The sequence below is a fragment of the Astyanax mexicanus genome, chromosome 2, assembly GCF_023375975.1.
Source record: "Astyanax mexicanus isolate ESR-SI-001 chromosome 2, AstMex3_surface, whole genome shotgun sequence".
NCBI lineage: Eukaryota > Metazoa > Chordata > Actinopteri > Characiformes > Acestrorhamphidae > Astyanax > Astyanax mexicanus.
In genome coordinates this window covers 9,875,859-9,902,207 of record NC_064409.1, presented here as the reverse complement: position 1 = coordinate 9,902,207, position 26,349 = coordinate 9,875,859, and the positions used below count along the sequence as shown (strand labels likewise).

Below are 26,349 nucleotides of genomic sequence, written 5' to 3'. Positions count from 1 at the left end.
CAATGTAGCTGAGCAATTACATAGGGAAGGGACTGACAAAAAAAAAAAAAAAAAGTTACAGGTGTAACTCTCCCGACGTCACTTCCTTGTCCTAAAACACGCCAGCTCCTGCCTTAGACGAACACTTAAACTTTATTCTCACTAAAAATCCTGTCAGAAAACATTATATTAGTATTGCTAACAATATTGTAAATCTGTGGCCCGTGCACCTTGTTTTTGTAGCACAACAGCATTTTTTTCTCATTTTTATGTTGTACGCTACTAAGGATGCCTAAATCGAAGTGAACAAGGGTGTCGCCATGTTTTTTTCTGACATAATCAGTGTACTTAACTACTCATGAAGGACAAATGCGAGGATATTTTACACCACTGGGAGCCACTGGATCCCATAGGCACAGTGCAGAACCGCTATATCTCCAATAGGGGGCAATACATTGGATTGTGCATTAGTTTATAAGGCGCACTGTAAATTTTTGCGGAAATAAAGGATTTTAAGGGTGCCTTATAGTCCAAAAAATACAGTACTTGAATATGCTATCACTTACAGAGCAACAGAGCCCATTCATGAGTATCCGGTTTTGAAATGTAGGTCAGCCAATCCCAAAAAAATCAAGAACTTTGAAAGTATCCTCATGTGCTATCAAAAACATTGTGATAAAACTGGCTCTTCCAACACCTCATTAAAACAAAACCAGTTAGGTCATGCTATTAAACCAGGTGAGCTGTACTGAGGCCTGCCCTCAGAGCATCATCTCTCAGCTTCATAAAGAAAGATCTGTCTTCTAAAAATGAGAAGAAAGACAGGAAAGAGAAAAGAAAGTGTGACAGTATGTCACCCCATTTTTCACTAAGAAAGATGGGTGGCCCAAAATCCCTGGCAGTGCTCCTGGCTACCACTGTAACCACCCTTACCAACTGAGAGTTGAATCTCACTCTATGATCCAAAACAAACTCACCTAAAGACACATATATATTTACTTAAAACTGATGGAGTAAAGTGGATTTTACATTTTAGTTTCAGGCAATGTTACAGTATTGTATTATATAGAAGGTTAAAGGAGAAATCCTGTGTGAAATGGACTTGTTGTGTACTGAATCATGATAATGAGTACAAACTTTTGCTGAGTAGCTCATCTCTGTTCATCCACAGCATTTCAAAATACAACCCTTTTATTCGATGCTCCCAACAGGCTCACAATACTAGTGATTGGGGCATAGAATTGGCAGAAAAAAAAACAAAAAAACTTTTTTACATTATTAACAAGCTTAAAGTAGCTCCACACATCATATATATATATATATATATATATATATATATATATATATATATATATATATATATATATATATATATATATATATACTGTACTGTACTGTGCAAAAGTTTTAGGCACCAAAGCAAATTACACTAATCCGTTTATCTCAGCAATACGAGTGTTTTTACCTGAAAAAAGCACCACATATGATTTGAACAGATGCAAGTAAACATACATACAGTAAAACGCAACAAGGAATTCTCATTTTTAACTAAGTATTTAATATCCTGTGAGTCAAACTGAAGTGTTGTTCCAGATTAATCCTGGATACCCTTAGCCAGCAGGTGTATGCGGACTTATATATAAATCTTGTTTTAGAATTATTAATTTTTTGGATGATATGATGTAAATAATGACATAGGAGTTATACTATTTTTCAAAATACTGTATTGTAATGCTGAAAGCAAGGTCAAGCAAATATTGCAATATTTAAAAATGATCTAATTTTTTAAACTCTAGAGTTCAAAACACACCATTATATGCATAAAAGCATATTTTATTATTAAATACTTTATTATTAAATCCTTCAATAGCTCATCACTGATTATGTTAATGGTGAGCTACTGTATATCACTTCTCTGATAAGTATCTGGGGAATCCTAAAAATAGAAAGTTGTGCTTATCCAGAGTTCATGTATATGTAGAATAATAAGCTACTTTTATGTGCAAAAACGGTCTAATATTGTTGAAACTACTAACATAATACTAAAATAATGTTTTGTTAATGCTGATTATGATTTGTTAATGTGTTGTAACAGAGTTATTTGATTTGTGTCCTTTGTGAATGCTTATGTTCATGTTTTATTCATAGCTAAGGACTAGCCTGCAGGCATTCTGGCACACAAGGAAAGATACACACACACACACACACACACACACACACACGCACACACACACACACACACACACACACACACACACGCACACACACATACATATTGACGATGATTAAACTCACTGAGTTCAGCGATGCTGCCCACGCGGGTGGCCAGGAGGGACTGTTCGATGGTGCGGAGTTCAGCCTGGCTGAAGGCATGGCCTTCCCCACTCTTCCCGGCTCTCTGCTGATCCCGGTGCAGGTTCAAGCTGTCCGGCAGACTCAGCACACCTGGGGTCAAAGAACCACAAGATTAGACCATAAGTTCTGAAACATCACTGTGAGTCATCACAGTCGAATATATATATATATATATATATATATATATATATATATATATATATATATATATATATATATATATATACATATGATATATATATATCAGCTCACAGATGCCTTGTGCTGATCGTCATCACCCTAGGAGTGATGAGGGAAAAGAGTGCAAAGACGCAAGGCCAGTTGTGCTTTCCCAGGATTCTGGCAGCTGATGACAAGCTGCATAACCGGGATTCGAATCAGCGATCTCCCAATCAAATGGGCAGAGCTTTAGACCACTGGGCCACTCAACGACTCAAATAGACTCTATATATTAACCCTTGTGTGGTGTTCATGTTTTTGTTACTCGTTTACTTTGTTACTTGTATTTAATTCAGCAAATTTAAGCAATTTTACATTAAAATGCTTTACACATGCTTGCTTCACCTAAATTGCAAGCAACATAAACAGCTTACATGGTTAATATTTGCCCTTTACCTTACTTATGTCACATTTCTTTAAAAAAAGTGCTACACTTTTTTTAATTTTTTTAATAAAATGTAAAAGAAAATGAATTAAACTCAAGTTATGAGTAGAAAATTTGTTTAGTTTCAAATTTACAAATGAAGCAATGTTTATTAGCCCTTGGCCAAACATACTGTATGTAATATAAATGTGTAGGGGGGGGGGGGTGTACAGTGTGTGTTTATCGAAAATGTGTTTTGATATATGTTTTTCACAAAAAATGAGCCAATGCCAATGAGTTTGAGTTAGAAAAAATATTTTTTTAGTATCATTTGATGAAAAATGAAAACGGGTCCCACAGACCCGAACACCACACAAGGGTTAAATAGTCTGTGGGGTGTAAGATAGCGATGAGCATCGCACTGTGCCTTGCACAGGGAGATAGGTAAGATAGGGCCCATTTTTTATAATTATACAGTCCACTAAAAAACAAGTATCTCCATTTTTGTCCATTTTTAGTTTTAGTTTTTACATAATTTGAACAAACAAACTCTCTCTTACATTGTGCCAACATTTCTTGATAAATGGACCAATTGAAACTCTTTAAAATGACCTGAAATAAACTCTTTTTCATTGATTTCCATTTTTTCTCTTTGCTGTTTTGGAGATACTTGTTTTTCATATGATAACCACTTTTTGAAGATCAAGAAATCTCTCTTAAAGCTTTTCCTAGAAATAAACAATCCAAAAATTAATTATTTTTAAGAGACAAGTGGAAGCCTGATTTTCAGACACTGGTGCCACAAGTACAGTGTAATCATCCTGTAGAGCTCAATGAAGGCTGGGAGCTTTTGAACAGCCCATTATAAAGCACCTGCAATGTGCTAATGAGTACAGCTGTGACAATTGAACAGCTTCCTCAGCTTCCTCTGCTGATATCGAGGTAGCAGAACAGAGGTAGCATCTTCTACATAACTGCTGGCTGTGTGAAAGATTTCTGCTGGTATCCAGCTCCTCTCCTTCAATAGCTCTAATCACATTAGCGAGCAGAAACACAGCCGTGGCTTTTGTTTGGATGGGAAGAATAGGCTGTAGTAGATAGGAGTGGCCACCTGCCCAAGATTCTGACACAATGCAGTGATATTATCTCTCTGCGTGTGCATTAATTACACAGACAGAGAGATAAACACTGGCACTCTGGAATGATATGTATACACAGGCATTAACAGTTCACAGAACATTGTTATTTCATTTTATCATGGACAGAAAGTGATAAAGAAAACTAAACTAATATGAGCCTCTAACCAGTCCCATGCATAACGATCCTTGTCAGATTGCTTAAAGATAAACAATACACACAACAGAACAGAAGTTCCTAATATTAATAAAACAATTCTAGCTATTCTTGAACCATATTTGTAGTTTACAAACTCACAATGAGTTAGTCTTCCCAGCATCGTATACATCTACACCTCCAGATGGAGAGAAAAAGGCCACCTTAATCAAAAGGATCGCACCGACCCAGCACACTCACTTTTTCACTTTTTGTCCCGCTCCTCTCAAACAGTGGAAAGTGCAAAACAACCAGACTGAGAAACAGCTTCATCCCAGAAGCTGTAAGACTCTCAAACTCCACCTAAACAACACACTGCACTGAGACACTTTCAGGGACAATCACATCCAGCGCTGGAAAAAAATTAGAGACCACTTAAAAATTATGTTTCTTTGATTTTACCAAATTGAAAACCTCTGGAATACAATCAAGAGGAAGATGGATGATCACAAGCCATCAAACCAAGATAAACTGCTTGATGTTTTGCACCAAGTTATCCAAAAGCAGTGTGTAAGACTGGTGGAGAACATGTGAACTGTGATTAAAAACCAGGGTTATTCCACCAAATATTGATTTCTGAACTCTTAAATCATTATGAATATGAAATTCAGACTTTTTTCTGCTTTCTACTGTATGTTACTTATTAAAGGATTGCTCAAGTTAAAAAAATAACCAAGCACCACTACTACAGGGTTACAAAAATCACATATTGTTGTATGTGTTGTTCTGACTGCTTGCAAAGACATTATCTTTATCTGAAGGTCAGGAAATATTGTGTACACTGTCACATTCTGGAAAAAAAAATAAATAAATAAACTTTTGGTAGCGTGCGGCTTGTTGTTTGTGACAGAAGCAACGTGGCAACGTGAACATTCATCAAAGTTTCATCAACGCGCTGTTAAAATGGCCTGTCAAATACAGAACAAGTCGTGCTGTAGAATGACTTGCTGGCTGTGTAGCATGAATAATATATATGTTGTGCAACATTTTCTGGATGGGGCGAGGTATAAGCTAAACGCTCGATCGTTTTTTACCCTGTGGTCATTATTGAGTGTCGGAGCTGTGAGAGAATAACACAGCAGAACCTGGCCTGAGTTACTGACATTTCTTTTCTCAATCTGTGGGTTTTCATTAGGAGTCCAAGAATATCTCCACATCCACACCCTCCACCCCACACACACACACACACACACACCCCGCACACCGAGGGAGAGCGAGAAGCTTGAGTTGTTGGCAGGCTGTCAGTCTCCCTCCTCTCTCTAATTCTCGGAATGCAGCTGGATTAGAAACGGACATTTTTAATCGTCAGAAATCTTCTCATGTCTCCTTCGCCGCGTCCAAAATATACACTCCGGAGCAGTCTGGGAAAACATCTTTTAATTTTTTATGTGTTTTCTCCTTCCATATCAGCGTTCCCCACCCTGTTTTTCAAAACTCCCCGTCTCTAACTCTAACTTTCAGCACCCAAAGCATTCATTACTTTTAATGCGATTTCTCTTACCAGGGAATTCTTTGCTGCATTATTCATACTATCAGATAAAAAAAAAAAAACATGAAAACTAATACGGCTTGTGTCCCCACCTCCCTTTCCACATCCTCCGTAACCAACCCCTGCTCCCTCCACCTTATCTTGCTCCAGCACTCCGGCACCCCACTTGTTTTCTTTAATTCTCTGCTCGGTGTTAAAGATTTGGCAGACTGTAAGTGGGTGCGCACCCCTGGGAAGCAGAGCGAGGCTCTTCGGAAACTATTTTTCCGCAAATAGAAAACCGCACAGTGACCCTCGCTGTCCGGGGAGTTTGGGAAAAAAAAAATATTCCCAAAAATCAACATTCCGGAGAGTATAAACATTGTAGCTGCCCAAAAAAACTCTTCTTTTCTCCACACCATTTAAACACAGCAGCTGCCTTTATAGAGAGTTATGAAGAAATGCTCTGTAACTACTTGGATTGACCTCTTGTCTCTGTTTTCTATAAATGTTGCGATTGGCCTTCCCTTTAAAACTGCTGTTGGCTGTTATTTTGCAGAGTCTATATTTGGAGACTAAACTTTGGGAAAGCCATTCCAAAAGTTTAATTTAAGCCTCCATTATCCATTCAACATACACATTTGATTTGTGGATTTAAGGGTTATACTGAGGAACCCTGTTAACCTCTTAGCAGGCCATGTGTAGATGATACAAAACCCATTTTCACTGCAGTAAAATAAGCAATTTAGGAGGAAAGAAGTTACACTTATATAGCGCCTTTTTAAAAAACAATCATCCACACACCAGTGAGAAGCGGCAGCCAATAGTGCACAGCATACTCTCAACCAAAAACAACTGTCCACCTGGAGGATTCCATCAGGGAGTGCCAATTCATATCTGGGCACACAGTCATACATACATTTACACACACACACAAACTTACACATATACCACACACATATACACCAGAACAATTTAAATCTGGGTTCCTTTAGAGTATCCAATTTACCATGTTTTTGGACTGTGGGAGGAAACCAGTGTCCCTGGAGGAAACCCACACTGACAGAGGGAGAATATGGAAACTCCACCCAGATAGAGACTTGAACCCAAGACCCCAGTGTTGAAAGGGGAACATGCTAACCACTAAGCCACTGTGCCACCCCAAAAAAGCTATTTACATTTAGTAAGAGGAATCCATCCAAATACTGCATGTTTTAAAATAGACATAAAAGATTAGAAAATCGCAATGAAAGAAAAAGGTTTGGAGCATATGAAATGGTTGATTTGTATTAATAAAAAAAAGTGAATTTTTAAAGTGAATTTCAGGAAACCAACTATTTTATGATTTTTATTTGTACATTTATTTCAAGAATTTGATTTATTTTTATTTTTTTTCTAGTACAGTTACAATAAGGATTTAAATTATTATTTCTTATAAAATATTCAACCTTTTTATGTATAGATAGAATCTTAAACACAGGTAATAGACATGTAATATCATTCAGAAATGGACCAAAATGCTGTTATGGGGTTTAAACAATTGTAGAAAAAAGAGCAATAATAACAAGAATAAACATACAATTTGCATTTTTTTCTTCCAATGAAACATTTAACAATGTATATTGAAACATAAAATAAAATAATTAACAACTAACTAGCACATGTTTGCAGCCACAACCTGAATGTTTAAAACATCCTATTCAATGGCTTAAAAAAAAAAAAAAAATATATATATATATATATATATATATATTCTTTTAATTTATATATTTAACTGATTAATTTGGGATTCAACTAGGACATTATTTTTTTTACACTACAAACTAAACTTTGAGTCCATCCATCATGCAAAACCACGACTTCTGCCACAACCACCACCATGCTTAACAGTTTGTACAGTTGGTACTTGAGGTTGAATGCCTTACTTTATGGGTAGTCATTTTATTAAATTTAAGTTGTATACTGTATACTTTATACTCATTCTGTCACAGAACTAAAAGAACAGTTCAATATTAATAAATAACAAAAAGCCCAATACTGCCATGATATTCATGTCCAAAATTAGCGTAATTTACTTCCACTTCCTCCCACAACAGAACGTACAGCTACTAGATGCATCAAAAAATACAGACAAATCTAAAACATGCTGATTTAAGTGTGATGCTAAACTCTATCTAAATAAGCACAGTTTTGCTGCAGGAAAGATGCGCTAAATTAGCATAACCTTTAAAATCAGAGCTGTACAAACAGGGCTGGAATGTTTTCCACCCATATCTGAGCACGGGAACGCTCTCCTCCAGCAGCTCTTGTCAAAATGCCTCCCGCCTCTGCTGTACTCCACAAATTCTCCAAATGAGAGGACTGCCCTGCCTCCCTCTTTAGCTCAGCAAACAGCCGCTGCATATAAGATCTGCACTGCTGGCCTGGAGCTGAGTGTTTGTAGAGTGAAAAGAGCAGATTAGGTCAGCTGAACGTGTGTGTGCTGGAGGAAGGGCCCCCACACACCACACAACTGGCCCCGTCTCACACAGCTTTAGATGAATAATACATTCACTGCTCAGGCCACTGAAGATCCTAATAGAGCTGCCAGATGAGAAAGATCGAGATAGAGAATGAGAGGATGAGAGAGAGATTTAGAAATAGAAGAGGTAGAAATCTTTGTAAGGAGGTCAGTAGGTATTGTGTATGCAGGCAAAAATATAAACGGTGGCTTTAAATGTATTCGGGGCCCTATTTCAGTGATCTATACACCAAAAAAAAAAAAACCTGTCTCAACTTAACTCAACTTAAGTTATTATTTTGCTTTGAAACAGTTAAGTAGTAAACATATAGAATTTTAACTTCATTCAACTCAACTCAGTCAAGTTATCATTTTGCTTTGACTGGCTTTGATAAGTTGTAAATATATAGAATTTTAAGTTTATTTAACTTAACTTGAGATATGTTCACACAACAATATTTTAATTATTTCACCTGTTTTTTTTCAAGGAAGTTAGTTTATTTAAAAACATATATATATATATATATATATATATATATATATATATATATATATATATATATATATATATGTTTTTAAATAAACTAACTTCCTTGAAAAAAACATATATATATATATATTGGTATTCTCAGCATATTTAGCATATTTTTAAAGGACAGTCAAAACTCTGTAGCTCTAAACGAACATACTGTGATCACTAGGAACACAGAATAAAGGTAACTTGCTCTTACAGCCTACAACACTGAGACCACACAGTTAACAAATCCTGTATACTACACTAATGCATGCCTAGGATAAGGTAGCTTTGGGCAACAGACGACACAAAAATGGTAAGTAAGGGAGAGGCCACACCCAATATGCAAATATACGCTGCAAGGAGCCTATGGGAAACTGTATGAACCAGCACTGTAGAAAGAGCATTGACGCGTGTAGTATTTTCAGTGGCTCAACAAGCATGTTTAAGTTTTCAGGTTGAAGTTTTCTGAACTCTTTTTATTGAGTTGTAGTGGCCTGTAAGATCACTCAACTTGATAATATTAGTTCTTCTGAAACTTCTAAAACACAAAATCACTTGTTAGGGTGTAGGCAAGCTGTTAACTGCGGTTTATTTTACGTTACGCCCAGAAAAGAAAAACACAATTAATTAAACATGATTAATTAAGATAACTACTACCAGCAAAGACACACTGACACGCCCTAAATCAATCTGTATGGGTTGCCTGTAGATTCAGGTATAGAACAGGTAGAAAGCTTTTACATGTACAGGTTGAAAATTCAAGCAGCAACAGTATTGGTGCACACCATTTGAAAATGAGTGAAATACACCAGCAATGAATGAGTTCCATTTGCAGCCACCAGTTGGCATACATTTGCATTTTATTTAAACAATAATAGCACAATCAGCTAATCGGTAGATAATATCATGAAGTCATGAATCTTAGAAATCTTAGATATTTGCTGCTGGTCCAAAACTGAGTGATTGTTGAGTAAAAAGATCAGATTAGGTCAGAAGAACGTGTGTGCTCGATGAGGGACCCCCACACAGCGCACGACTGACCCCGTCTCACACAGCTTTAGATGTATAATACATGCAGTATCCTGGTAACTAAAGATCCTAATAGAGCTGCCAGATGAGGAAGATCATGGTAAAGAATGAGAGAGAGAGAAAATTAGAAAGAGAGAGAGAGAGAGAGAGAGAGAGAGGTTCAGTAATAGTGTTTAATAGTGGAAAGCTTGCTTTGTGGAGAGGTCAGCAGGTCAGCTGCTTTTTAGAAGAGCCCACTAAGTGACCTCATCGCATATGCAGGCGGAAAATAGAAGCGGTGACTTCTGTAGCCCGGAGAAGAGTCTGGAGGAAGTGAGATGCAGCTGGAACAATATGTCCGATGTTTAAAGAAGAAGGCGTGTGTATTTTTAGAGGAGCTTTCCATTTATTACACGAGACTCAGACAGAATGCCAATGTCCTCGGGACAAACATTCTGTGCCATTGTCTTAAGCAGAAAAGTAAAAGTTGAGAAATGTGGGTGGAAAGAAGACCCTGTTTACCTTCAATTTCTTTTTTTCCAGTTATACAGTGACTGAACTGTGTGTAGTTGAGTATTTGCATCGTTAAAGTAGCTGGCTAAGTGTTAGAGAAATATACTGTACATATATATATATATACAGCTCTGGAAAAAATAAGAAACCATTTACAAATGATGAGTTTCTTTAATTTTACCAAATTGAAAAGCTCTGGAATATAATCAAGAGAAAGATGATCACAAGCCATCAAACAAAACTGAACTGCTTGAATGTTTGCTCCAGGAGTAAAGGCATAAATTTATCCAAAAGCAGTGTGTAAGACTGGTGGAGGAGAACATACCAAGATGCATGAAAACTGTGATTAAAAACCAGGGTTATTCCACCAAATATTGATTTCTGAACTCTTTAAAACTTTTATAAATATGATTTTTTTTCTTTGCATTATTTGAAGTCTAAAAGTGCTGCATCTTTTTTGTTATTTCAGCCATTTCTCATTTTCTGCAAATAAATGCTCTAAATAACACTATTTGTCATTATTTTTATTTGGAATTTGGGAGAATATATACCTGACATGTTATTATGTGTCCAAACTTCAATCCTCTTCTCATATAGTTGTTATCCCTGTTGTTTTTTTTTAAACATTTGATGTAAAGTCTTCTTTAGAAGAACAGTTCTAATCATGCTTTTGAACTGCACCCCAAACCATGTTCTCAGTTGAACTGAATCACGAATTGTGAGCTATATGCCATAAGAGTGAGAGAGTGAGAGATGTGTGACTCCACTATTAGTTGAATGAGTCAGTGGTTGTAATAAGTGCTCAGTAAGTGTAATATAACGTGATGTATGCTGTCTTTGAGTTAATCATCTAGATAAGATGGACATTTTGAGGGAAAATAGCAAAATAGCATCTGTGAAAGAGAAAAAAAAGCAGATGGAGAAGAATCTGCACGGCTAAACAAAAGAACACTTTCCGAACAACACCAACTGTTGGCTGACTAATTTGTTTGTGGTGCGCGTAAATAACATTACAAATGAGAGATGGAGCTACTTTATAAATTAGCGAGGCATTTTAACTGTGTTCGGTTGGCAGACGCATGAGGAGGAAAGATTGCGCACATCAGTTAATGCTCTGCCTGCTTCTTCTTCTCTAAGTGATGCATGCAGGCATTAAAGTGGCCATGAAGTGGTCTGTTTCCTTTTGTTCTTTCTTTGCTTTATTGTAATATCTCTATTTGTGTGTCTAGACAAGAGGTGGGCTGTTCTGGGTCTGGTGGGACGGATTTCTGCACCGGTTTGTGCTTTTCCTGGTCAGTCACAGCTGATTCTACAGGCCTGTTAGAGCAGAGAAACCAGCAAACTGTGCTGAACTCCGGCTCCATTTCATACAAAATGAAATACTCTAAATTGCCCTAAAGTGTGGGGTATGTATATAAGTTTGTGTGGGTGTGTAAATGAGTGTATGACTGTTTGCTCAGATATGGATTAGCACTCTGTCCTGGGTAAAATGCTGCAGTGCCCGATGCAGTTCTTCAGGTGGACGGTTGTTTCTGGTTGAGAGTAGGCTGTGCGCTATTGGCTGCTGATTTTCACTGGTGTGTGGATGAGTGCTGAGTGTGAATGGTTGTACGTAAAATGTGTAAATTCTAAAACGTCCTTCTAAAAAGGCGCTATATAAGTTGAACTTCATTCATTCATTGCAGGTGAATCAAATAACTTTGCTGTTCCCTTAAATGAGATACTGGCGTACCTTCATAGTGTGAATGTGCAGGTCAGTATCTTGTACTGAGATGCAAAAAAAGCAGAATGGCAATGGCAAGTGACACACTGATTTTACATAATGTCCAAAACACACCCATTAATAATTCTGAGAATTAGTACACATGCCTTTTGTGTGTTTCGAACCGTGCAAGGCAATTTTTTTTGCACCCTCATGATACAAAAGACACATTGACACGCCCAAAATCAAGCTACACTATGTGCAAGTCACGGCTCGCCTATAGATCGCTAAAATATTGCCCAAAAATTGTTACCTCTATTAGGAACAAGCTGAAAAAATACCTGTACTTTACTTTTCTCGTATTAATATTGGTTCTTAGTTTTCATTACATTTTATTCTTAAAGCATTTTAATACTGTCTTTTAAACGTCATATTTAATTATTAGATTTATTTATTTATTTTTTACTCTTAGGTTGCATTACTTTTTATTATTTTTTACTTATAATTTTAACTTATAATAACTTTCTTTTAAACATCTGAATAAAATCTTCAGTCTTAAATCGTACTGTAACGCCCTTTAAATTGCCTCTGTTTATAAAAAATGCTGTACAAATAAACTTCCCTTGTCTTAATTTGATTTTGTGTGTTTTCACAGCATTCACATTGTAAGCTAACTGCTGCCACTCGGTCTGTTATTTTGCCACTCAGTAGTAGGCGTGACCAGAATGACTCCAGCCAACTGTGATATTATATGCATCCCCTCTATATAAAGCTGACTGATTGATTGCTGATAAGATCTGATAGGGACACTGAAGGGAAAGCACCATGATGCAGCTGAAATGAGGATTAGAAAGGCTCAGTGTTTGGACCTGTAATTAGAGTGAGCGCTGGGATAGAAAGTTTTTGTTTGGCTGCAGATTAGCATTAAAATCACAGCGTTTTCTGTTAGACAGCAGCTTTGTAGCATCGTCTCTGTGAGCACTGGTACAGTAAGCATCCTGCTAGGGAGGCTTTTAATCAGCAGCAGCAGCAGCAGCAGCAGCGGTATCCTTCACGGCTCCTCGTGTCCCCCCACCGCTTCTTTTGTTCCTCATCCTCGCTGCACTGCTGTCTGTTTTGCTGGAGGAATGTCCCATCGATTTCTCCGTGGTGCATAGCCGGGCTCTTGTCAGCCTGAAACTCATTCGGAATATTAACAGCCGGGTCTCCATAGCAACAGGGAAGAACTGCCCAGCCTGCGTGCGATTGGCTGAAGGTGCTGAAGGTGGCGGGGAAGAGGTGGAATTGGAGGTGAGAACAGGTACAGTGTGCTGTGGCAGGAGAACAATTCAGGGCCAGGCTTCCCCTAAAAAAAAAAAAATGGCTGTTCCGCTGGAGCTTTTAGTCCGGGAACAATCGAGGTCAGAACAGCTGGCAGCAATTGTGCAGACACTGTGCTCTGAAAGAAATCCTGAACTGTGGATAATGTAGCTATTAAAGTTCACACTTATATACAGTTAAAAGAAAAAGTATGTGAACCCATTGTGATTACTCAGATTTCTGCATAAATTTGGTCATTAAATGTGTTCTGATCTTCATCTAAGTCACAACAATAGACAAACACAGTCTGCTTAAACTAATACCACTCAAAAAGTTATTAACACAACATGTTAACATGTTCACAGTGTAGGGGAAAAGTATGTGAACCCCTAGGCTAATGACTTTTCTAAGAGTTAGAGCTAAGAGTTTAGGGCCAAAATGTGATGAGAATGGATGTGTTGATTAAAGCTGTCCTGCCCTATAAAAAAAAAACACACAGCAGAGCAGTTGTGAATCATGCCTCACACAAAAGAGAAGAGCTCTCAGAAGACCTACGTTAAAGAATTGTTGACTTGCATGAAGCTGGAAAGGGTCCTCCAAAAATACGAGTCCTCTCTAAAAGACGATCCACTTAAGGGATTTTTAAAGGATGGTACTTAGTTTTAGTTTTAATGAGATATGTATGCAAGTGTGAAAAACCTTCTTAAAGTTTTAAAAAAGTACTCCACATAATGTGAGCGTTCTGTCCTATAACAGCTTTTACACATTAGCTTAAAAAGAGTTTTTTTTATCTTTTAAAGCTAAAATGCCTTCAAAAACATGTTCAGTTAATGAAGAGACCTTCAAATAATATTTTAAGAAGAATTATATTTGTAATTTAGATTCCAAAGTGTGAAGAACCTACCTGAAGCTTATATACTGCTTAACAAAATTACACAACATAACATAACAGCTTTTACACATTAGTTTGATAGGAGTTCTTTGGATCTATTAATGCTAAAGAAAAAAAAAACACTTTCAGTTAACAAAATGACCTTCAAATAATATTTTTAGAAGATTTATATTTGTAATTGTAATTGAGATTCCAAAGTGTGAAGAACCTACCTGAAGCTTATATACTGCATAAAAAATGACATCATATGACATAACAGCTTTTATACATTAGCCTAAAAGGAGTTTTATTGGATCTTTTAAAGTTGAAACACTTCAATGTTTAAAGAAGAATTATATTTGTTATTAAGATTCCAAAGTGTGAAGAACCTACCTGAAGCTTATACAGTGTTTTTTTTAGGTCCTTTTTGAAATATTTTAACACTTCCTATGAATGTAATATAATGTTTTTAATTTTACTTCTCTTTGTTTTAATCATGTTTGAATCAATCTGGCTTTATTCTTATTATAGTTTTTATTTTCATTTTTTTAATTTGACTTTCCTGTGTATTTTCTAATTTGTAAAGCACTTTGAATGACCATTGTGTATGAAAGGTGCTATATAAATAAACTTGCCTTGCCTTGCCTATAATGCATTATAAAGGCACACATAACACTTTATAATAATTATAATAATATTGTATAAGTACTTATATATATATATATATATTCATGTACTTAGTGTAATTCAGTACCCGTCAAAAGTTTGGAAACACCTTCTCACTCAGTGTTTTATTTATTTTTTATTTTCATTTTAATTTATTTACACTTCTCTACATTTGTCCCCCACAATCCCCTGATCTAAACCTGATGAACTGAGATGGGGATTTGAGGTGATTTAATTGGGATGAGTTGGAGCTTCACAGCATGACGGAAAAGCAGCAGCAACTATTGTTCAGCACCTCCAGGAACTCCTTCCTTCAAGATGCTAAGAAAACTATTCCAGGTGACTCTCCCTCATCCATGCTGCTACAGCAAAAGTGTATAATATATTGTCACCCCTGTATTGTGATATACAGTATGTATTGTATCACCAAGTCCTGGCCAATACACAGCCTTTATAAGTTTGCATTGCATTTGAGTGTAAAGGAACCAATTCTGTTACATGAAAAGGATTTTCTTATAAGTGAACAATTTAAGGTGGAAGGTAAAAAGGTTCAGAGAAGTGTAATAAAACAGGTTCAGCAGCTGAAATTAAATATTTTATCTTTTGCACTTCATAACAATAACTGAAGCTGCATGTGCGTCAGAATGAGTCACACTGAGTGGATGTGTGAACTTTCTTTATTTTTATCTAATTTTTCACTTGATTTATCAGTATATCCTTTTGTTTGGATATGAAGAGGATATGAAAAAAATATTTTCAATAAAGAAAACAAAGTTGCAACACTCATAAACACTTGTACCCTCATAAAAAAACGTATTAGTAGTATATATAAAGAATTAACTGTTACATGAATGTTACAGTACTATTATAAATTTGCTTTTGTCCAAAATAAGATAAAATAAGAATAATCTGCACTCTAAGAAATATAAGTACAGATTTGTACTTAAAAGAGTACAAAGCTTGTCGCTGGGGCTGTACCTTATATTAAGGTTCAAAAAAGTACCTTTCAGTGAAAGTACTTTTTTGTACCCATGGTTTTTGTGCCAGTATAGATTATAAAGATTATAAACATTGTCATCAACTAAAAATGGCTCAAAAACTTGATGATACAAAATTGTCTGGCTTTCAAATAAAAAATTTGCAATTTAAATATATACTGTTCATTAGTACAGTGATGCAGAATACTGAATGTACCTTTTGGCTGGTTAAATGGTACAAATCTGTACTTATTGCTGTTAGAAATGACTTTGTACTTCAGAGGGAACAAATCTGACCCTGTAAAGACCAATATTGTACCTTTGAGGGTACAATTATAAAGAATGTACCTTCGAGTACAAAAAAGTACTCATATCGTACCTCTGTTTTTTAGAGTGTGGGATTGATATGAACCTATATCAGATCAACTTGAACTAAAACAAATCAAATATATCCCAGCCTTAGTTTGCAGGTTTTGGATTTTTTTTTCTCTCAAATTTTTTTTCCATATCACCCAGAATATTGTTATCTCAAAAATACCCTGAAACATCATGATATCATTTTAGAAGCACACCGCCTTCTTCACACATTCTATATTCCTGCAAAGTAATTTTCCTGTCTTGTTGTGCTCAGAACTTTCAAAGAGAAAATAGAAGAGCTCCTAAATAAAGCAGAACAGACAACAAAGAGTTTATCAATAAGACGTGCGCACACATTCCGCAGCATCAGCAAGTCTGCCTGAAGAAGCCTTTTCATACCGATGCACTTCTATCCATATCAAAGGGAAAGATAGAAAGAGAGAGAGAGAGAGAGAGAGAGAAAGAGAGAAAGAGAGAGGGAGAGAATAGGAAAGCATGCCTCATTTCTTTCTCATTTCAGGGCTGAGAGTGAAAGGAGAAAGTAAATGAACATTCTTGGAGAACATCACACATTTCTATTATTTGCACAGACGTGCTGTAAGTGGGTCACACACGATAGCTGGAAAGGCTGCTGGCCAACTTCACAAACACTCAGCCATGCCAACTCTATTCAACTCTACTCAACTCCTTTCAACTCTGTTTAACTCTATTCAACTCCTTTCAACTCTGTTTAACTCTATTCAACTCTGTTCAACTCTATTCAACTCTGTTCAACTCTATTCAACTCTATTCAAGTCTGTTCAACTCTGTTCAACTCTATTCAACTCTATTCAAGTCTGTTCAACTCTGTTCAACTCTATTCAACTCTGTTCAACTCTGTTCAACTCTATTCAACTCTGTTCAACTCTGTTCAACTCTGTTCAACTCTATTCAACTCTACTCAACTCCTTTCAACTCTGTTTAACTCTATTCAACTCTATTCAACTCTATTCAACTCTGTTCAACTCTATTCAACTCTATTCAAGTCTGTTCAACTCTGTTCAACTCTATTCAACTCTATTCAAGTCTGTTCAACTCTGTTCAACTCTATTCAACTCTGTTCAACTCTATTCAACTCTGTTCAACTCTGTTCAACTCTATTCAACTCTGGTCAACTCTATTCAACTCTATTCAACTCTAATCAACTCTGCTTCTGCTGGACTAGATCATCTACAGGCCGAGGTTAGCTCATATGGCCAGTGCTCCCCTTTTATTTATACAAATGAACACAATTGCTGGAAATGTAGTGCTCTTAAATAAAGAGTGGCATTTATTGTTTTTTTTCTAGTGTGAAAATCTGAAATCTGAGATCTACAGATTCTTAAAATTGTAAAAGGGTTGTCCTTAGTAACATGAAAACATGTGGCTAATTCTAGAGAAATCTGTTGATAAATCCTATATTAATACAGTACCATGAAAAGTATTTATCTCCTAATCCTAATAACTTGGTTGCGCTACTCAAGCTTTGGCGATAACTGGCAATACGAGTCTTTCACATCTCTGTGGAGGAAATATGGCTCCACTCTTCTTAGCAGAATTTTCATTCAGCCACTTTGGAAGGTTTTCGAGCACAGTTTTTGAGCCATTTAGAGGTGGACCTGCTAGTGTGCTTCGGATCATTGTCCTGCTGCAGAACCCAAGTATGCCTGAGAAATAATACACTCGAGGTTTGAGCTATAACGTGAAATATTGGCCCTGCTGTGTTGCAGTCATAGAGCAGCACAGCAGTGCCAATATTACATGTTATAGCACGAACCTTAAGCCTGTAATTGCGATTATACCACAGTTCCATTATCACTGTTTTTGAGTTACAAAAGATTTTGAGTTAAAGAGGAAGAGAAAATATGATCTGTCTGGTTATAAAAACTCTGTGAGTTAAAATAGTCCCATTGTTGCTCTGTTTGTAGCAGCGCTGTTTGGTTTGTAAGTGCTGCATCGTTGCTAGGTTACCTGTATGTGGCATAGTAATATATGGGGTGCTCCAGTTACTGTGAATTACTGGCTGATAACCTCAATCATAAAACGGTTCTCAGCCAATCACATTACAGGGTCAGAATAACTGTGATATAATTGAGCTTAAGGTCACAAACTGATGAACAGACATTCTTCCTTTAGGATTGTATGGTAGAGAAATCTACATTTGAAACTCTTTTTTTTGTCAGGGGGAAAATACCTTTTTATGGCACTGTATATTTTTAATATCGCAATATACGCAATATTGCACAACAACAAAATAGAGCATTGTCAGTTTTTTTTTTCAATATTGGGAGGTCCTAAGACCAACTAATGTCTTGACTGGTCAACTACAATCAAGATAATGGGATATTTCGGTCAATTAACCAATAATACACAAGAGGGAGTGCTATAATGTGTAATGATGGCACTGCTGTGCTGCGGTCGTAGGCACTAGCTGTTTGTTGAAAGTTTTTCAGTTAAAGAGGACGAGAAAATATTATCTGTTTGGTTATAAAACTCTGCAAATTAAAATAGTTCCATTGCTGCTCTGTTTGTAGCTGCACTGTTTGGCTTGTAAGCGCTGCATCGCTGCTAGGTTACCTGTATGTGGCAGAATAATTCATGGAGAGCCTTGGTTATGGTGCGTTACCGGCTGATAGCGGCACTCATAGAACGTTTTTCAGCCAATCACATTGCAGGGTCGGAACTAACTATGGTATAATTAGATTGTCTTTAGCCATTACTTAAAGTCAGACTGACACTCCAGCTACTATAAAAGCTCTGCTCAACATATCAATATGGAAAAGCACCAAAATTCAATTCTGTGCTACTGTAGTACTTCATAAAGCTAAAATTTACTTTCTATTGCATTTACTGCACTTTCAACACACACTGCTCTCACTGTATCAGCTAGTCTAGACCTGAGTGCCACTCTTCTTACAGTCAGGGTGACCGCAGACAGACGTTTTAGGTGTCTCTTTAAATCTGAGTGAGTGTCGTGTACAGTGCTCTTACACTGTTCTTCAGACAGATTCATTCTCAGTTTCAGATTACTGTTATTAGCAGCTTCACAAAGCTTTTAGAGAATCTTCCCTGTCAACGTAAAATTCATTTACCCCACAGTCAGTCTGGAATTCCCCGACTCTGCAAAATACAAGTGTTTTCTCTGATTCCACCATGCCTGACTGAAATAATCCTCTCATCAGCTAATTAAAAAGCCCTTTAATGAGGTTAAAACGGGTGTGTTAGAGCAGGGAGACACCAGCATTTGCAGGGCAGGGGTACTCTGGGACCACGGCAGTGGAAAAAGATCTGTGCTAAATACAGCTCTGGAAAAAATTAAGAGATCACTTCAGTTTCTGAATCAGTTTCTCTGATTTTGCTATTTATAGGTATATGTTTGAGTAAAATGAACATTGTTGTTTTATTCTATAAACTACAGACAACATTTCTCCCAAATTCTAAATATAAATTTAGTCATTTAGAGCATTTATTTGCAGAAAATGAGAAATGGCTGAAATAATAAAAAACATACAGAGCTTTCAGACCGTAAATAATGCAAAGTAAACAAGTTCATATTGATAAGGTTTTAAGAGTTCAGAAATCAATTTTTGATTTAATAACCCTGGTTTTTAATCACAGTTTTCATGCATCTTGGCATCATGTTCTCCTCCACTAGTCTTACACACTGCTTTTGGATAACTTTATGCCTGCACTCCTGGTGAAAAAATTCAGTTCAGTTCAGTTTGGTTTGATGGCTTGTGATTATCCATCTTCCTCTTGATTATATTCCAGAGGTTTTTAATTTGGTAAAATCAAACAAACTCATAATTTTAAGTGGTCTCTTATTCTTTTCCAGAGCTGTTTATAAGTGGATAAATTCCAGCCTATAACTCTATTTATAAACTCAAAAAAAAAAAAAAAAAAAGCAGTATTAGCCGCAACCTCACACCGCTTTCTTTCCCCACTAAACCATAAAGCAAGCGTACATTTCTGGACTCCATTAAATCTTTTGGGCATTCCACCAGAATTAATTTACCACATGACAGTGTGAAATCACACAGCTCCCGCCGCCCAAGAAGACAGCCAGGCTACGCCTCCAGTGTGAAAACACAAGTCCTTACATCACATCTCACACTGCCCAAAGACTCCTGCACAACAAGGTCACCCTTTCCTAGTTACGATATCGCCAGGGCGTGTTCAGCCATTGCGAAAGCCCACTCAGACCCCCGGCAGAAAGATCACAGCGGGGAAATTAAATGATGTATCCTGTGGAAAGAATTCCAGACACAATTCTGTTTGATCTGCTTTATATAACAAGGCAATAAAGCCACTAAAGGACGTGTGTTAAAGTGACTTTATCACTAATAAGGTGAAAAAGCACAACATGCAGTTTAATTTAATTAGGGCTGGACGATAATTCAATAATTTTCACTAACGATATTTCAATATCCCTCAAAACCCAGGTGAGTCCCACAACAGAAACGTACCCTATCTAACCAGCACAAAAATATCAACCTGTTAACAACTAGGCTTCAGGTGGTCCAGCAGACTAAGGTGCTGCCACTATGATCAGGAGATTGCTTGTTCGAATCCGAGTCATGCAGCTTGCCATCGGCTGCTGAAGCCCTGAGAGAGCACAATTGGCTTTGCTCTCTCTGGGTGGATAGATGGTGCTCTCTCTACACACATCACTCCTAAGGTGATGTTGCTCAGCACGATGCATCTGTAAGCTGATGTATCGAAACCGAGTCGCTGCGCTTTCCTCCAAACGCGCTGCAACGCTACTTGGCAATGCTACATCCTCAGCAGTTTGAAAAAAGGGAGGTGTGTGCTAGTCATTATCCTCCTGGTGTTGGGCCATCGCTAGTGATAGGTGAAGTACAGTGTGGTTGGGTGGGATTATCGGCATCGCTAAATTGGAAAGAAAAATAGGATAACAAAACCTGTTAACAACTATCAGTGAGTAATCCAGCTCAAAGCCTGTGACCAAGCATCGCAGCTAAGCAGCAGTTCTAGCTTCTTAACTGAGGACCAGTGTAAAGTTTAGAAACTCTACACATTTCATAAAGCAGCCTAAAAAAGCAGCCCGACTTATCCTATCCTAACCAGCACCATGCTATTAATGTGTCATCAAATATCAGTGAATAATCCAGCTCAGTAAAACAGGGCAGCATTGTAACTAACATGCTCCAAGTCTGCTAAGATCAGCTGCTGTGTCTTTTTAGCATCAGCTATGTGTCACATAATAAACAATTAATTACAAAAATACAAAAAAAAATTACATGTAAGCAATACTTGCTTAAATCTAACCTTCAACTGTTCAATATTTTTTAACATAAATAATTGAAGTACCACTTTAAAATAAGACTACCTTTATAAAGGGTTTATAAATGGTTTACAATCAGTGTATTAATGGTTATTAAGTAGGTTGTAAATGCCTTAAAAATCATTAATAATCAGTCATAACACATACGTAGAAAGGGCAACAATGACCTGTTGTTTGCCAAATAGTGAATCATTCCAACTCTTTTAGTCATTTATGAACAACAGGTCATTGTTGCCCTTTCTACATATGTGTTCTAACTGATTATTAATGATTTTTAAAGCATTTACAACCTAATTAGTAACCATTAATAAGCTAATTATAAACCATTTCTAAACCCTTAATAAGGGTAGTCTTATTTTAAAGTGGTACCATAATTGATTTATTTCATTCCTTTTTTTTTATGCACTTTTTTAATGTCTTTCTGTTGCCTGGCTTCTCACTAGTGATTTACCTCAATCTAAACATGATCCAATTGTTTCAAAAAACAGACAAATATGCACATTTCTCTACACAAAGCATTCTGGGTCAGCAGCTGAACGGACAAAACGTGTCAGGACAAACCGGTTGTGAGCAGTGCACCGACAGTGTTTGAAGAGGGCCACTGCTCGTGTTTGATGAGTGAGATTGCTGCGAGGAAAAAGGCAGCTCCATTACTGCATTATGGACGCTCTGGGTGTGAAACAGAAGGTTACATTTCATTCTCTGTGGAGGTTTTTGATTCCATGTCCACAATAATCTATCAGGGGCCTTTTATGGCTGAGGGCAGAGCTCATTTCACACTGGGTTAGAGCTGGACTGAGGAACCAAGTCTAATCTTCATCACGGGAGGGTTAATTGGGGTGAGATAGTGACCCTAATGAGGGCTAACTGTAATTTGATAATGCAGGGTTATTTTACACTAATATAAATTATTAAGAGCTGCTGCTGCAGTAGAAAAATCCCAACAGTGGCAGCCTCAACTTTCCCTGTTTGGTGTACCAATGGAATTTCCTACCATGGGAATAAATGAATGGGGTGCAACAGTTTTGAAATGAAACACATACCCTATTTTACTCAATCAACTACATACATAGAGAACAAACAGCAACCAATCGACAACAATTGGCAACACGCCTAGGAATAGTGTGTATTGATTGAGGGTAGGGTAAAAATTAGACCTGCTATTTTTTTTTTAGGTACATTCCAAACAGAGGAATAGAAACAAGATGGCTGCTAAACATTCTACACTGATTGGTTGAACAAATTTTCCAGATTCCCCTGCTTTTTTTATCTTTTGGTTCCCACTACACTTGGTTTCTGTTATCAATAGAAAAGATGATCCATCATATCCATCATCCATATGGAATAGCCAGCGTGCTAAACGGCCATGTTGATACACACCCACAACAACAACACATCAGAGAAGCAGAGAAGAGACCCACAAGATACAAACTCAGGGTAACTACAGTAACTTGCTCAATGTTTATAAGAGGAAAAGCAAAACAGTGGTCAAAATAGGAGTTTCCTGCAGTAAATTATGTTTATATTTTTAGTATATTATGCCCTGGAATTCACATCAGCTATGTAAAAGTAATGATTTGCGTAACCAGCAGAGCTGAACGATATAGCCTCAAATCAGCATCACGATTAAATGAACATTTTACCTCGATACCAATAAATGGATGATAATTGTGATGAATGACAGACAGACAAACTGAAGAACAATAGAAGAAAGAAAGAGAGAGAGAGAGAGATTAAGTGAGAGAAATATAAACAGGATAAAAGAGATTAAGGAAAAAGAAAAGAAAAGGGAATAAAAGACAGTTAGAAGGTTAGAAAGATGAGAAAAAGAGAGGTAAAGTGGTTTAGTCTGGTGTCCCAAAAATACTGCACTCAACTGCAATTAAATCATTTAAAAAGTTAATGCTGGAGTATGTGAAATATGCAGTTAATTATAGATTAGCATAATATAAACTGAGCACATAGCATAAAGCCTAAAGTAATAAGTGTAAAAGAAATGGTGTAAGGGATAATGAGGTCTCCATGGTGTGAGGAACGGCATCAGTAAAAGTCCCATGTTGCTTTGTGGCTCGGCCTCGCGCTCCATCTGTGCTCAGTGAGTCTGCGCTGAGTCATTATTAACACTCCCGCCGGCAGGAGCCGGACCACAAGACGGCCGAGGCGAGCGCTCACGACAAACGCTTTCACACTCCAGCCTCTCCTCACATTCCCAACACACACCTCCACTAATAGCACGGCCTGGAATTCCTGCACTAACACACTGACACAGCGCGAGAGAGAGAGAGAGAGAGAGAGAGAGAGAGAGAGACTCAGACTCATTAGTACACAATATGTAACAGATTTCACAAATATGCTGTAAAAGAAATCAAGACTGTGCTTAGACCTACAGCATAAGCACAGTGCATGCTGTTACTGTAGTAATGAGCTCAGTGATGCTGATGAGGCTGTGTGATAATGCTGTATGATGAGGCTGTGTGATGAGGCTCTATGTTAAGGCTGTGTAATAAGGCTGTGTGATGATGCTGTGTGATGATGCTTTGTGATGAGGCTCTATGTTAAGGCTGTGTGATAAGGCTGTGTGATGAGTCTGTGTGATGATGCTCTGTGATGATGTAAGATGAGGCTGACTGATGAGGCTGTATGATTTATGCTGTGTGATGATGTATGATGAGGCTATGTGATGAGGCTGTGTGATGATGCTGTGTGATAATGCTCTGTGATGTAAGATGAGGCTGATTGATGAGGCTGTGTGATGATGCTGTGTGATGAGGCTGTGTGATGAGGCTGTGTGATGAGACTGTATGATGAGGCTGTATGAAAAGGCTGTGTGATAATGCTGTGTGATGAGTCTGTGCGATGATGCTCTGTGCGATGATGCTCTGTGATGATGTAAGATGAGGCTGATTGATGAGGCTGTGTGATAAGGCTGATTGATGAGGCTGTGTGATGATGCTGTGTGATAAGGCTGTGTGATGAGGCTGTGTGATGAGGCTGTGTGATGAGACTGTATGATGAGGCTGTATGATAAAGCTGTATGATGAGGCTGTATGAAAAGGCTGTGTGATAATGCTGTGTGATGATGCTGTGTGATGAGTCTGTGCGATGATGCTCTGTGATGATGTAAGATGAGGCTGATTGATGAGGCTGTGTGATGAGGCTGTGTGATGAGGCTGTGCGATGATGCTCTGTGATGATGTAAGATGAGGCTGATTGATGAGGCTGTGTGATGAGGCTGTGTGATGAGTCTGTGCGATGATGCTCTGTAAGATGAGGCTGATTGATGAGGCTGTGTGATGAGTCTGTGCGATGATGCTCTGTGATGATGTAAGATGAGGCTGATTGATGAGGCTGATTGATGAGGCTGTGTGATGATGTAAGATGAGGCTGATTGATGAGGCTGTGTGATGAGGCTGTGTGATGAGTCTGTGCGATGATGCTCTGTAAGATGAGGATGATTGATGAGGCTGTGTGATGAGTCTGTGCGATGATGCTCTGTGATGATGTAAGATGAGGCTGTATGATTAGGCTGTATGATAAAGCTGTATGATGAGGCTGTTTGATAAGGCTGTGTGATGAGGCTGTATGGTAAGGCTGTGTGATGAGGCTGGGAGATAGAAATTGTAAGAGGAAGACACAAAAGCAGAAAGATGATCCCAAGAGATACTTTTATTAAGGAGGGTGAAAGACAGGACAGAGTGAGTGAAAAAAAAAAAAACTGGAGGGAGGATGGAGAAGAGGGAAACAAAGAGGATAAAACAGGGTGAGAGATAGAAAAAAGAGAAAGAGAAAGAGGTAGATATGTTCAGAACTCTTAAATATTAAAAGTGTTTCTGGTTGATGCCACAGAAGAAGCACAGTTTTGATTTTTAAACAGTTTTGAACCTTTAAGTTGATGTTAATCACTATCTTTCTCATCTCTATTACAAATTTCGGTGCCACTTAAAAATAATACTACCTCTATAAAGGGTTTATAAATGGTTTACAGTTAGTTTATGGATGGTTACTAATTACAATGTAAATGCCTGAAAAATCATTAATAATCAGTTATAACACATACAAAGAAAGGGCAACAATTACCTTTTTTTTTGTCAAATACTGTACCCACAGCCATCTATATTGTTGCCCTTTCTGTGTATTTGTTATAACTGATTATTAATGATTTTTAAGGCCTTTACAACCTAATTACTAAATAATTATAAACTAATTGTAAAGCATTTATAAACCCTTTATAAAGGTAGTCTTATTTTAAAGTGGTACCCAAATTTCATTCTTTTTGGAACCCAAATCGTTATGTTTTGCCTGTGGTGAGTCTCTGTATTCTCCTGGGCTTGTGGATTTAATTATTTTTAATTCTCTTCTCTGATTTCCTCCAAGCTGAGCCCGCTTTACTACAAACCCAGACTTGCAGTGAAAATCTGCAGCAATAAGAACAACCGGCGCCTGGAGACCGAAACACAGTGAAAAAATGAAAAAGCAGGAGATGAGGAAAGTTGGATGGAAATTACATCCAGTACATCCAGTATTGTGTGACATTTATTAACAAGCCTGAATCTACTCTTACCACACTTCAATTAGTCCACTTCTTGCCTCCACCGCCGGCCTTATTCACCTCTCTAGAGGCTATACACGGCAGGAGGTTTATACGGGGGGAGCTCTATTGCTCTCTGAGGGGTGCTGGTGCTGGAATTTAAAGGATATGAATAAAAGGGGCTGGTCTGGAGTTCAGGCTGAGTCCGTGCACGTCCTGCCTGCTCGGATGGAGGCTCTGAGGGGTTAAAGTGACCCGCAGGCCATTGCTTGGGGCCTGCAGTGCATGCCTCGGCGTGGCCAGGCCCGAGCAGATGGTGGCCATATGTCTGAAATACACAGACCAGGAGCCAGGAATACATGGACAGAGAT

General features: G+C 37.6%; 1 protein-coding gene across 2 annotated transcripts in view; it reads right to left on the bottom strand.

The window, feature by feature from the left end:
- The window catches only part of btbd11a (BTB (POZ) domain containing 11a), a 289,012-nt gene that overhangs the window by 88,707 nt on the left and 173,956 nt on the right, over positions 1-26,349 (bottom strand). For both annotated transcript variants that reach the window (XM_049473317.1, XM_049473318.1), the window contains exon 2: positions 2,275-2,424. In XM_049473317.1, the coding sequence (XP_049329274.1) occupies positions 2,275-2,424 (150 nt within the window). The remainder of the gene's footprint in view (positions 1-2,274; positions 2,425-26,349) is intronic.